Source organism: Penicillium expansum (assembly GCF_000769745.1).
Source record: "Penicillium expansum strain MD-8 chromosome Unknown contig45, whole genome shotgun sequence".
Taxonomy (NCBI): Eukaryota; Fungi; Ascomycota; class Eurotiomycetes; order Eurotiales; family Aspergillaceae; genus Penicillium; species Penicillium expansum.
Genome location: NW_015971182.1, coordinates 45,959 through 59,485, shown reverse-complemented (window position 1 = coordinate 59,485; position 13,527 = coordinate 45,959). Strand labels below are relative to the sequence as shown.

General features: G+C 47.4%; 4 protein-coding genes across 4 annotated transcripts; 2 read left to right on the top strand and 2 right to left on the bottom strand.

The window, feature by feature from the left end:
* Positions 1-218: 218 nt before the first annotated feature.
* On the top strand, positions 219-926 carry PEX2_015330 (N-terminal protein methyltransferase; the record flags this gene model as incomplete). The annotated part of the gene is made up of 1 exon (XM_016738809.1): positions 219-926. One exon carries the CDS (start codon positions 219-221, stop codon positions 924-926), a length of 708 nt encoding a protein of 235 aa, XP_016602541.1.
* Positions 927-1,183: 257 nt separating this feature from the next.
* Positions 1,184-6,166, bottom strand: PEX2_015320 (putative zinc metallopeptidase; the record flags this gene model as incomplete). The annotated part of the gene is made up of 9 exons (XM_016738808.1): positions 1,184-2,569; positions 2,867-3,041; positions 3,095-3,676; positions 3,729-3,803; positions 3,862-4,704; positions 4,781-4,840; positions 4,888-5,010; positions 5,117-6,061; positions 6,114-6,166. The coding sequence occupies 9 exons, from the start codon at positions 6,164-6,166 to the stop codon at positions 1,184-1,186; spliced, it is 4,242 nt and encodes a 1,413-aa protein (XP_016602540.1).
* A 759-nt stretch (positions 6,167-6,925) lies between these two features.
* On the bottom strand, positions 6,926-8,735 carry PEX2_015310 (DUF4246 domain-containing protein; the record flags this gene model as incomplete). The annotated part of the gene is made up of 4 exons (XM_016738807.1): positions 6,926-7,516; positions 7,571-8,542; positions 8,590-8,668; positions 8,722-8,735. The coding sequence occupies 4 exons, from the start codon at positions 8,733-8,735 to the stop codon at positions 6,926-6,928; spliced, it is 1,656 nt and encodes a 551-aa protein (XP_016602539.1).
* Positions 8,736-11,020: 2,285 nt separating this feature from the next.
* Positions 11,021-11,789, top strand: PEX2_015300 (uncharacterized protein; the record flags this gene model as incomplete). Its single annotated transcript, XM_016738806.1, has 2 exons — positions 11,021-11,524; positions 11,583-11,789. 2 exons carry the CDS (start codon positions 11,021-11,023, stop codon positions 11,787-11,789), a joined length of 711 nt encoding a protein of 236 aa, XP_016602538.1.
* Positions 11,790-13,527: the final 1,738 nt, after the last annotated feature.

Below are 13,527 nucleotides of genomic sequence, written 5' to 3'. Positions count from 1 at the left end.
TAAGCACCTCAAAGGTAGAGCCTTAAATATGGACAGAGTGCACATAAAAGAATGTTGTACGATATACGTTGCAATTAAATGATCACGTGAGTGGGATGGATATTGATTTTCCTGTGACACAATCCTCACCTAAGACATTTCTGCCTCTTGCGGATATTTAATCGTGCCGATAAACAATCATACAGGCCAACACTGTCAACACTGTCAAAAATTCCAACATGACAGACTCAACCACCGCTGATTCCAAAATCAACCATGCGGCTTCCTTGGCATACTGGAACAGTGTCCCAGCCACCACGGGCAGCATGCTGGGCGAGTTCCCTTCAGTAACACGCATTGACCTACAAGGGTCTAAAACCTTCCTGGCCAAGATCCGCCGGTTGATACCAGGTGTTCAATCCGCAGGAAAATTCCCCCTAGGCGTGGACTGCGGTGCCGGTATCGGCCGGGTGACAGAAGGCTTCCTGAGCCATGTCTGTGACGTGGTAGATGCGGTAGAGCCGGTAGCCAAGTTCACACAAGTGATGAAAGACAGCCAATTGAAACGAGACGGCATCATTGGAAGCATTTACACGCGTGGCCTTGAAGATTGGACCCCAGAGAAGAAATACGATTTGATCTGGGTCCAGTGGTGTGTGGGCCACCTCACCGATTCACAGCTCATTGACTATACCGTGCGGTGTCGCAAAGCTTTGACTCCGACCGGCCTTATGGTTGTCAAGGAGAACTTGTCCACTCATTTCTCTGGACAGGATATGTACGACAGTGAGGATAGCAGTGTTACAAGGACAGATGCGAAATTCAGGCAGGTCTTCGAGGCGGCTGGCATGGAGATCGTTAAGTCGGAACTCCAGAAGGGATTCCCGCAGTCTTTGGGTCTCTTGCCGGTGCAGTTCTATGCCTTGCGGCCGAAGACAACCAATTAGTCTTGCCTTGTGTCTCTCTTTTTTCTGTCTGATCTTTGAAGATCCAGAATGCCAGATTGGTCCACGGGTTTCTGCTGATTTTTATTAATAATCGAATGGGGACTTTGATGGATGCTCGCACGAATCTGAACTTTCCAGTTTGTTGAAAAGCGTTGATTTATATCTTTAGTCGTCCAATTTGCATGGATGATTAATCCCACCAATTGGCCGTTATGTACATATAACCCTATCTTCGATGACTGTCGCATGAAACAAAATCAGAATTGATACAGAGCGTCTGACTCCGCAACAGCAAAAGGAGAAATCTTAAGTCGTCCACCAGAAACCACATCCCTATTAAATTTCCCCGGCGGAGTCCACACAACCTCTGCAACATTTGTTCGTGGTCGAGACACACCGCACCCAGTATCATCTCTATGATGAACCACCAGCAGGTCCGGTCGACATCCCTGCTTCACACATAGACCCGAATGGGCTGGCGAGAGCCCAATAGCCGCCCTGGCTCGTGTCGAGACACACTCATAGAGTAGCTCAGCATCCGCCTGACTTCCAGCTTGGTAAATTCCCACGCCGAGACAAGCCAACGATAATGGATCAGGCAAACCCCATGGGGTAAATGAATTGCCGACATTATTCACCCCAATCACTGCATCCAGGCTGTATTTCTGGATCATCTCTAGGACTTGTAGAGTGCCTCTCGGACGATCTTGTGATGGCTTGCAGCAGTCCTCGCTCGCTCTGGGAGGTGACGCCATGTACATATCGCTTGTTGGGAGACCCACAAAGCTGACTGGGAGTTCATTCTCGTGGATTTCAGCTGCCAGCCGAGCCCATTCGTTCTCCGTGAGCAGGGTCAATCGTGTACAATGACCAAGCATGACACGCTTGTCTGTTGAGTGGGTGGTCCAACTTCGTTGTTTGAGGGTTTGTAGGACATGCCAAACTAGGGCCTCTTTGTTTGAGTCGAGGTTGTAATCGAGATGGAAGTCGACGTGTTTGTTCAGCTGCAAGGCACGATCAATCGCCCATTCGATGTTTTGCTTTGCAGCTTCGGCACTGGATTCGACGTATGGTGTTGTTCCGATAACATCGATTTGCGGATATTTATCAAGAGCGGTTTCCAGGAAGTTCATGTTTTCTTCTCCATATTCACTAGAGAATATTGGGTCTTGTGCAAAGCAGACGATTTGGATATCGCAAGATGCTTTCCATTGATTTTTCAAAGCAACGGCTGCTTCTAAACACATCAGCTGCACTGTATGGTCTACCTCCACAAATGCTCTCATTGCAGTGACACCCGATGCAACGGACTCAGCAAGAAGCCACTCTCCTCTTCTGATGAGATCAGAATGGCTGAATTGCTGTTTAGCCTTGGTCGTGGAGGACAAAGCCTCCTGGAACGTGCCAGCCGTAGGTAGAAATGGGGCATATTCAGGTGCACTGTGGATAAAGGCTTTATCTAGGTGAATGTGAGGGTGTGTCAAGGCTGGTAAGGCTAGAGGAGACTCGAGATCATCCGTAGTAGAGGGTTCATGCGGGGTCACAGAGGTGACTATGCCCCCTGGAGAGTCTGCAGGGTATCCGATCTGGATATTCCAGGTGGACGGCTCCCCTGCGAGTCGAACACCATGAATGAAATTAATCTGGCTCGTTAGTCGTGGTGGAGACATATTCTTGTGCAAGTGAAGTGTTGTCCAAGTTGAACCATTTCCCGAAATCCCCCGCAGCGCGTGGGGGATTTACTGATAACAAACCCACCATGCACAACTTTGAAACAACAATATATTCAGTAGACTTCAAATGCTAGCCTCTCGTTGATCTTCAGCGCATTCAGATTCACAAATATACATGCCAATGCGAAGCAACAAAATACGTATAGCTATGTACCCAAGCATAAATCGAGATACTCTCTACTAAGCTCCCCGAACTAACACTCGCACTTTCTGCCGGATTGTCTTCAACATGCTGACGACTGTATCCGCTGTTTCGCAATGCTGCGCCCATAGTTCAATGCATTGAATTGCTTCTTTCACTAGATCATCGAAGTCCGGAACAAGGGCCTCTAAAGCTGGCGTGGTTTTCGCAGTCGAGAGAGTAAAAATCGCAGCCAACATTCTAGATGTGTGAAGTAAGTAAGATGAAACTCAGAAACAGAACGATGATCTTACGCTTGCATTTTGTGCCAGTTTGAGTGCGTTCTCTGCCGCATAAGAATCGATGCCGCCCAAATGAATTTGCGACAGCTATCGACGCACTTCTTACAATTCGCAAAAACAAACTCTGGCAATACTGTACTGCCCTGGGTGTGGGCAGCAAAAACAAGACTCGGGCGGCAGATGATGTGTTTTGTGGCGTAGTACCGAGCGAGAATGTAAGTATCGTAAGGGTGATCTGCGGATATCGTATTGCCCAGGGTTGGCCTGATGGGATTTGGGAGAGAACCAAACCAATCCTCCAACTGACGATCTAGTTCCTCGCTGATTGTCTTGAGGGATGTAATCGAATGCTTCTGGGGAGTCGCACTGGGGGTGTCACTTGTGTGTTGAGGCGGAGGGCTAGCATGGAAGTTCTCCTGATCGGATTTGGCATACAGAGCACTGTGCACACGGTTGAGAAGCTTTCTGATCGAGCACATTGCGAGGAATACAAGGTGGCCATTTCGGCTATCTTCTGAAATTCGAGGAAAGGGTAGTCTAACGACAAGGAGCTCAATACCACTGGAAGGGAAATGGAACTCGGCGAGATCGTCACTGGGGCGAGGTGGTTAGCTGGATGTAAGATAATCCCAGAGAGTATACCAACCATTCGAGAATGAAGCAACCCCAAGCAATCCGGTAGAGACTAGCTCGCTCTTCGTGTGTGTTCATGTCATGTAGTCTGTATTCAATTCATATCAATATCTCCACGGAAAGACGTATTCAGAGAAGACACTTACTCGGCAATCATGATCTGCACACTACCGGATGCATCACGTATCATCTGCCATGCTTGAATCGGGCGTCCTATGTGACGCAGGTACAAAGATCCGTAGAATAAAGCCAAAGGCAACAAGTGGTCCGCTGTGAAGGACGTTATCAACGGGTTGTTCAAGTATTGATATGCGCAAGCGAAATATTCCATCCCACTCAGATCTTGATCTGCCTCGATATCAAAAATTCGTTGAGGATTCGAGGATGCCTTTCCCAAAGCCAGAATGACGAGATAAAGTGAAGTTTGGATGCTGTTGACCTTGGTATATGTTGAGAAGGTGTCAAAGAGCATATGTAACAACTGCGGCTCGACAATTGGGAAGAATGGATGGACATGGTGAAGAAACTCGGTGATCAGGGGTTTGGTGACCTGGGGATGCAGTCGGGATATGTCGATTTGTTCAAAAGCCTGAGGTATGCCTGCAGCCTGGATGCTGTTGAATGGTCGCTTTTTCTCTATCTGCTTAAAAAAGTCTTGAGGGTAGTCGCCAACCAAATTTTTGACTCGATCTAACACAAATAGGCTTCCGGTTGGCGTATGATGACCGAGGGGAATAGTAAATGCATATTCATGGCCGTATGTGTTCTCCGGTGAAAAAAGACCGAAAGTTTTATCGTATACATGCTCCGAAGATGGATCCCAGTCGTATTTTGGCTGTGACGAATAGATAGAGGGAACGGACCGAGCCGGATGATCCGATGAAGAGGCTACCCGGGCTGAGAGTTCGGTGATGGCGTCCTTTTGTTGCTCGATCAGGGTTTCCAGATGGGTCAAGCGAAGCAGGATTTCAGCTGGAATATCCTGCACCCTATGGATCGTCACTATCTAGGAACCTTTTTCACGAGGTGAACGCTTTCTACCTGTCGCTTTCTTGATAGACACACTGGGCCCCCGCGTCGGTGCAGAGGCCACATGTCGGCTTTTGGCCATCGCACTTTCGTTTCCTAGTCTACTTTAGTGACTGTTTCAAATAGAGATATTGAACGCGTACCGATGTCGACAGAAATTACATGCGATTGATGCACGCTTCCGTGGATAATCAACGGGAGGGCGAGATTCAAATGATTTCATATTTGCTTTGTGAGCAATACGGAAGATCGACGTCAAAGGCTCACTGCGGGGTCGTCAGCAAAACGCCAAAAAACTTGGCCCCTTAATAATCAAATGTGCTTAGTGGAGGATCGCCAAAATCCCCAAAAGAATAGATTATATTAATTTACCGATAAGACTTTACTCCTGCTAGTTGAAGCAACCGATCTGTATGCTCTGGCACTTCCAATGGCACAGATCGATTGCGGGGGTCGACACTGCCATCCGGCAGATGTACCACTCCGTCACGTATGACTATATTCTCGTGTGGCCAATGAGTCGTTGCTCGATAAGACTCAAAAGCTTCTTTCTTCCGCCTCAAACTCTCTTCCGTGGCTAACTCAAAAGGGGCATATGATGCATAAATCACCGTTCGGATCGTATTGCTGTTGACAGTTGGTTCCCCACCCCAATGCACAGTACGTGAATCCCACAGAATTAAATCCCCAGGCTCTGCGAGCACCTTGATTGGTTTCATCCCATGATTTCCAAACCACTGGATTTCGTCCTCACTGAATAGGCGTATATCTTTCTGCTCCCAGGTGGATGGATCCGTCTCGGTGTCGAAGAACCTCTCGGTTACTGTGTTCGACCTCGGGAACACCATAAGGGATCCATCCTCGGGACCCGCATGGCTTAGATTGATAATGCCCTGAATACAGTGGAGCCCGCGACGGAACGGGGACTGGTCCACGTGGGGCCATGGCTTTTTGGCAGGTCTGTCTTTTTGGTTTGGCAGAGTGACATTCAATGCATCAAACGAAACGAGTAGCTCGTCCGTACCCCAGATCTTGGCGAATGCCTCCAATACCTTTGGCTCCATGCGAGCATCCCACATGAATTTCTCATGGGTGACAGAATACCCATTGAATGTATTCACTTTGCTTTGGACAGGCAAGTTGTCTTTGGTCCATGTAGAAGGATCATTAAGGTCAAGGGCCGGGCTGAAAGACTTGAGCCATTCCAAGGCTTTGCGCTGATAGCTCTGGGCCCTTTCTGGGTCGATTGCATTCTTGATGACTACATAACCCTGATTGTGAAGGTCGTCTCTCCAATCTCCATATGGGCCAATTAGCCTAACGTCAATTAGCAATTGTTGTCTAGTAGCAGGCAACGTAGTCAGCTTACTCAAAAGGAGATTGATTGAGGGGCGGGATGGTGGTAGTTGTAGTAGTGGCCATGGTAGCTGTTTCTCCAAATAGAACCGTAAAGCATTAGACTGAACTTGAATTGATGGACGAGATAATGGGACAGATTCGGCCTTTAAGTATTCGAATCATCCCAATGTGATCATCCATTGAGGCCAGAATATCTGGAAATTCGCAATACCTCCGAAGTCCAATCTGATGGCCTCCTCGGGCGGATAAGCGGGGTCGAGTCCCCGCCAAGTCGTAAGAGCGGAGGTGTCTCAGCCGGTCCGCCTAACCGCCATCCCACTCGGTCGATTCTGAGCCAATCAGCTGTGAAAACGAAGCGATAACGAATCAAAAGAACCCAAAAAGAACCGTCCACGAGATGAACTCAAAAGAATCAGGAATGACGCCTCAAAACATTCCCCACATCGGGAAATATGCCGAGTACATCGATTACATCAGGCTCTGTACTTGTCCGGACATGTTGAAGGTTGAAAAATTATCTCGGGTTTGAACAAGGCCCAGTTAAAGTCTCACAACAATCCGGTCCCTTTTAGAGACTTATGGGAGTCGCCAGCAACACATCGAAATAGACCCTCACGTGGATAGTTGCCGGCAGAGCTGCAGCATCTTTCCGAGTTGCCGGACGCCACCTGGGTAAAAGGCAACCAAAAGGGGTCTTATGCAGAAGACAACACATTTCGGATAGATCCATTGAGCACTGCTCCCTTTTGTGCTTGCATGACAACCTAAATTTAGCCCTCTGGATATCGGAAGTTTTCTCCTGACCACATAGCAAGAAGTCACCTAATGCTCACAAAGACTGAAATCTCCATGCTCAAACCGTTTGTTATTCTCCACTGCCTCGATGCTGCGTTCTTCCATAAGCTCAAGTCTGTAAGCTTCTGCCTCTTTCATACTCATCACCGGGCCGGGAACACCTTGACCAGGTGTATCCGGCGAGTTTGCTGAAGCATGCGAACGCACGCTATTCACAATCTTCGAGGTTTCTGGCACCCAGTCCTCTTGCTGTGGAGGAACATTGGCAGATGAGATCACACGTCTATGAGGGTCGATGAGAAACAGCGCGAGGATCTTCCGATGTCCGCTTTTTGATCTGTCGGCCAAGGAAAATGGGGACACTTTGTGCTGAACAGAATTGGGGAATGTCAGGAGTCGACCCTCTTGACAAACCACGCCTCCAAGCTCTTGCGCAACTTTAATTTCGTTGTAATATTCCCTCATACCCAAGCCATAAACATCTTGGAGAAACTCGTGCCGATCTTGTTCGTATTGAATGTCGTCCATCTGGCTACCTCTTTGCCGGAATGACAACGAGCTCTCAGTGATGTTTTGATTGTCGTAGTAGTAGATTGCCGTTGCACATATCCGCTCATTCTAATGAGAAATTAGTAAGACTGGTGCTTTAAGGGAAAAGCAAATGAAGCTGACCAGTTGACCCTCTATGTGCCAGGTCCCTCCTTCATAGTCAGGCTTTTCGGGGGTCAATTCGATATTTGCCAATTTGACAATCACTTGTAGTCCACTTTTGCCGAATTGCTGCCTCAGTTTGACTTTATCCTCATCATGAGCCTCGAAAACCTCGAAGTTGCCTGGCTCGGGGAGTAGTATGTGGGAATACTCCCACTCCTCGTGCCGCTCCAGGTACTCACTTTCATCAAAGTCATCGTCGGTCGCTTGAGGGCATTTAGGCTCCGGCCCTATGGGATCACCGTACTCAACCTTTGTATACGGAATTCTTTGTTTACCCCATGCCATTTTGGTCAAGGACTGATCCCAAAGCGGGATCGTTCTCTCGATGACCTTTTCGACCACATCGTACAGACCCCGATGCTCAATCGGGTGTACATTGTTGATGTAAGATGATATTTCGCATCTGGAATCTTTGTTGATATCCACATCAAATGGGAGCCACTGGAATTTTCGACTGAATTCTGGCCGACCATAGCTATAACGCGCGAATTCAGGCTCACGATTGGCACGGCTCTCTTCTTCCGAGGGAGTTGGGACCAAAGTACCCTGTCCCATACTACTTAGACAGTCATCGACGCCGATGATTTGGTCAGGGAGAACTCGAGTCCGACCAAAGACGACTGGAAACAATGAAGGATGAACTAGGTTCACAACTTTCTTATCGGATCCGGGATGGTGGTCCTTTTGGGACTCGGGTACATTTTCAAAAAGAGCTGCTGCTTGTCTCAAGTCCTGCTGTAGTTGACTGGGAATGGCGTTGTCGGATTTGACGACTCCTACATCGAAAACGGTGACACGACCTGTCTTTCGGAAGATTTCAGCTTTCCACTGCAGCTCTTGGATGATCCAGTCCATCATCTTTGATGTCACATCTTGTCCGCTCTTGGCGATCTCCTCGCGCCATTTGGAAGTGATGTGCTTGTCAAACACCTGCAAGAAGTCAATATGGTGAATGCGATTACGTGAAACCTAGATACCTTTTCATCCCACTTGGACTTGTCGGTGATGGCGTTCATTACTCGCATCATCAGAACCTCTCTGTGTGTCACGAGGTCACTGGAGAGCTTGCATTAGCTTCCAAGCTGCCGCGGTTTGTGACCAGCCCTTACTCCAAAGATTCCATGTGGCTTGGGTCTAAAGCGTTCGGAAAGCCCAATAAACCGAGTACTCCGCGCTCTCGCTCGTAAACATTTGGCTGGGTAAATTAGCATATGCTTTGTTTCGAAAGGGGCGAGTCTAACTTCACAGTTCAGGGGCACATTGAAACCAGGCATTTGAAATTTTTTGTTGGCGACTGGAGAAATTGAAGAAAACCTATGAGTTAGACGCCTCCCCGGTCTCAAAAGGGATTGCCATCGCATTTTTATCATGGTGCTCGATTTTGTTTGGACGAAGAAAATATGGGCTGGCAGAAACCGACTTAGCCCCCAAATCAAAGGGCCACTATCGAAGTCTGCCTTTTTAATTTGAATTTCTGAAATCCTGCAGGATTACGGCGAAGAGATAAATGGATGCCAGCTTTTATTCATCTAACAAAGAGTTTGATTGATTGGCATGGTAAACACCACGGGGTTCGATGTGATGTTTTGGTGCCTCGATTGTAAGGCCATTAATATCAACATCTGTTCTCGCAGTTACCACGCACATCTTTGCAAGGAGGGAGAATCCGCACTTAAATTGGCTATTACCCCGGGTTTTCTTAAATGAAGTGGGAAAGACCTGAGGACTGAGCAATTTCCGTCTGCACCTTGCTCGAACTTGATAATTTGGGGTAGAGAAGTGCGAGTGGCTTAGACATTATCCGTTTGAAGATCAATACTCCCCGACTACCACCGCCGATCCCAGAAATAACTATACGCACAAAGAGTACATATACAGGGACCTCCAGGAAGTAAACTGGTGGGTCTCGGCTCCTCCCGTTCCATTGTCGATCCCCTCTTTCTCTCAACGACATGCAACCGCGCAACAATCCTTCGATTTCCACCAGTCCTCTTCGAGTTGCAATAACGGATATGAATTTGACAACCCTGGTGTGACAAAGACATGGATAACCGTCTGTGAATTATTGGTCGCGAAATTGGCTTCCTTGGCAAGTGCTTTGCTGATATCTCTGCTTGGCCCTGAGGAATTGCAAAGACCAATAGCTGGGTAGGGATTATGCGTCAGGGCTCACTCGGAGTGTAGATTGTCATATTGTTGCTGAATTGGCTTTTAGTTGGTAAGGAATGCCCCCTATATCCTTGGTGTTGCAGATGTCGAAATGATATACAGGCTTGCAGGATAATTATAGAAGACCTCAAGATGGGGTCCAATTATCAACATTCTCCAGTAGCACCCTTCCCTTTCTTTCGGTGTCCCGGATATTGTGGTAGGTGAGAAGAGAGACAAGCGCAGTGAGAAGCAGAAACAAAGGTGGATGTACAAGGTGTTCATGGTAGAGAAATAGGCTCTACTTCCAGATCTCATCAGAAATGTCACAGTCTCTTAAACATCCATGGAGACATTGACAAAGAACCCTTTAAAGATATCATGTGACATGTGGTTCTTGGGGAAAGTGCATTGGAGGGCCAGTGTCCATTTTAGGAAGGTACGTGTTGTTGGGGGTATAAAAGGGCACCCACCCCCCTTCCTTCTCTTCTTCTCTTCCCCATCCCTCTCGACCACCATCTCTCTGTACCCCCCCCCCCCCCCCCCCCCCCCCCCCCNNNNCCCCCCCCCCATGAGACAGCGTTGGGTGAGGGTCCCGTAGCACATGGGTGCCCCATGCATGAAGACATCAACATGACTAAGTTGTTGAAGCCCATGCAGTTCAGCACCCAAATCAAACGGGGCTTTCTCGTGCGAGTTCTTTGACGAGTGACTGAGCTTTTGGGGTTCCATAGTCACTCGACGAGTCTCACGGAATACATTGGGGGTGTTTAATCACATCCCCGTTCATTGTAGAGCTAGTTTCCAGGTGTCCAGGTAGATTGTCTAGTTAGTAACGTATCAGCAATGTTAGCAGCAACGTTAGCGGTCAATACAACTTGGTCAACTGAACCACATGAACCACTCATGTTTCACTAGTTATGCGTCATCTTGTCCTAGTATCTCAGGCATCTTGTTTCTCTGCTGCTTCACCCTCACCTCTCTTCTCTATTGCCTTTGAAGTTTAATTAATGCAAAAAAAATATCAGCTTTTTCACGAAATTTCTAGGTTGAAGGGGTATACAGGGGATAAGAGGGAGGGGGATGATTCCGTACAGCAATCAACGCAGTCTTCTGGAAACTCCCCAGAAGACTCCCAAACTTGGATTCACATCCTTTGTTTGCCCTCTTCCCTTTGAAACTTTCCTATTTTATTCTATTCTTTCTTTCGGCATATTTGAACTTCTCCATCTACAACCCTCACACTCCATCGTCGCGAGAATGCCTTCCCATGGAACCATGACCGCCGCACAGCGAGCACTCGGAATCGCTGAGATTATAGGCCTGATCATCTCGTTTGTGCCTTCAGGATGGTTCGCACCGTCAAATGCCTTGATTCATTGCGGTCTAGTCAACAAGCTTTGGCTTGGCGAGGTACTTCCTGTTATATGGAGCCATATTGGCACCCAAATCGAACGCGTCTTTACGAAATTGAAGCCTGGCCGTCGACAGTTTTACGCCAACTTTGTGGTTTTTGCCGAGTCGTGTATCTTGAATGATGGGTTGTGCTCTAAGGACCTTTCACAGAATCTGAAAGATATTGTGTTCCCTAAAATGGAAACTATCCTTATGTTCACTTGTGGCGAGAGAGGAGAATGTTCTCTCCCCCGAATGAACTGTCCCAATCTTTATCGCATGACCTTCCAAGATATGGATTATGAAAATGAGGAGAAGGAGGACGATATGTGCCCTGACGCATGGGAATCGATTTTCTGGGACATTTCGGTATGTGCTCATTCTACCCTTGTCTTGGAATACAGCCAGCGCTGACCGTTCTTAACAGACTAAGTACCCTAGTTTGAAAGAGCTGAACTTTGATCACCCTCCTCGTGTGTTTCCCCATGCGATCCGACGCTTCAAGAAACGACACCCGAATCTTCAAGGCTGTCTCAAGAAGCTCAAGGCTCAAGAGATTACGCAGTTCTTTGGCCATGGCTTCTCGTTTCCAGGTGGGGTTGCTGTGGGGAATAACGATTACTTTGAAAATTGAGTTTCACGGCTATTCCGATAAATGGGATATGGAGGATCTTTTTGCAGAGGACTACCTTGATTGAAGATGACGACAGAAATCATTCTGGTGGACTAAACATGGAATTTAGAAATGAGCCCGAGAGAGGCCAGCAGGTTCACTAAGTTCTATGTTTGAAGAAGGGCCTACCTCATCTAAGTCAATAGCAATATCAATCCTTCCAAAAATTGAAATTGTTTGTCTCGAAACATTAAGTTAGATACCCAAACTCCCTTCTCCCTTCTCTTTCCCTCCACATATTTCCCGATTTTGTTCTCTCTATACTTGATCACTTTGACTGCACTTCCATCTTCTTGTACGATTACTCCACTACTCACTAGCTAATCATTTTTGAATGCAGTTGAAGCTATTGATCATCTTGGCAATAACATGGTATAATATCACTTCCACCTCACATATATGTTCATTTCTTATCAGCTCGCTCATTCTCTATTGTTCTATTGATATACCTCCCTCGAAACACGATAGCTATTCATCATGTAGGCATTCACTCAAAGTAAGATATAAATTCCATGAAGCTCCTCAACAGCCCTTCCTTTTCTTTCTCTATCATCAACGATGGCTCCAATTCGCTCTGGACAAATTCTTCATCCGCGCTAGTCGCGTGGCATCTAGAGAAACGCCGCTGGGCGACTTTTCAACGTCCCAGAGCTGGTCTCTGTGATTGTCCACTGGCAGGTCCGGGGACTTGACGACTTCATCTACGAGAGGTCGCAGGTCATTGGGGGAAAGAAGAAGTGAGTGAGGCCAACAAGATTTCGGCGATGGACAATGGGTCTGGCTGGGTACCAAGCGAGAGCCCTATGTGGAGGCCCGAGTATTCAATTTTGATCTTCGACCTCCTCGACGAGTCTTCTATGATGCAGTTGGGCTATTCCGAGGGCGGGTTGTTACGATCGTTGCTTTGAAAATCTTCTTATGAAAAGGGTGAGGATGGGGGATGTGGGACACTATTATATACAGTCTCTAGACAGGTGGAGGACAGCAATTGATAGCTTCTCCCTATGAAAGGGCTGACGATATTATGGCCTCATCTTTGTTCAGGTCTTGGAAAGTACGCTCTTTCTGAAAACATCCCCTGAGACGCCATCAACGGAAATTCAACTCATCCATCAGCGAAAACAACGAGATTGATCAGTCCCTCATACCCCAATTGAATAAGGTACCCTTTCTATTGGTTTGAAAGGTCTTTTACGCTTTTATGGGAGATTGAAATGCAGCTAAATGGCTCTTGCGCTAGGCCTACAGCAAGAAGAGCCCATACCTGAGTGTGGTCTTGTCGCAGCTCCCGCAAGCATCCACGCGACATTCATCCCCTCTTCCGATGAGGTCCAAATAGGAGTATGGACAAGGATGTCCGAGTACCCGTCTGGGAATATTCTGTCAGTATTCCTCATACTTTCACATTGATAGTACAACATGGATTTTGGCTTTGTGCCTCAATTGTTATTCATTAGGATTGGCCCAGTCCATCATGGCGCACAGTGGCTTAAGATACCAAAGGAGACAGATACGAAGGCGGCTTCGGCCTTCTCTCAGAAATGCGTAAAATACGTGCGGAGATGGCAAAAATGAACGACAAGATCAAGAAACTCGAATATCAACCCCACGACCTCTACCATCGGCATGGCCATTAAAGACACGGGCATTGGGGATCGCAACACAAGCCAGCAGATTAACTTCCGGAAAAAATTATCGG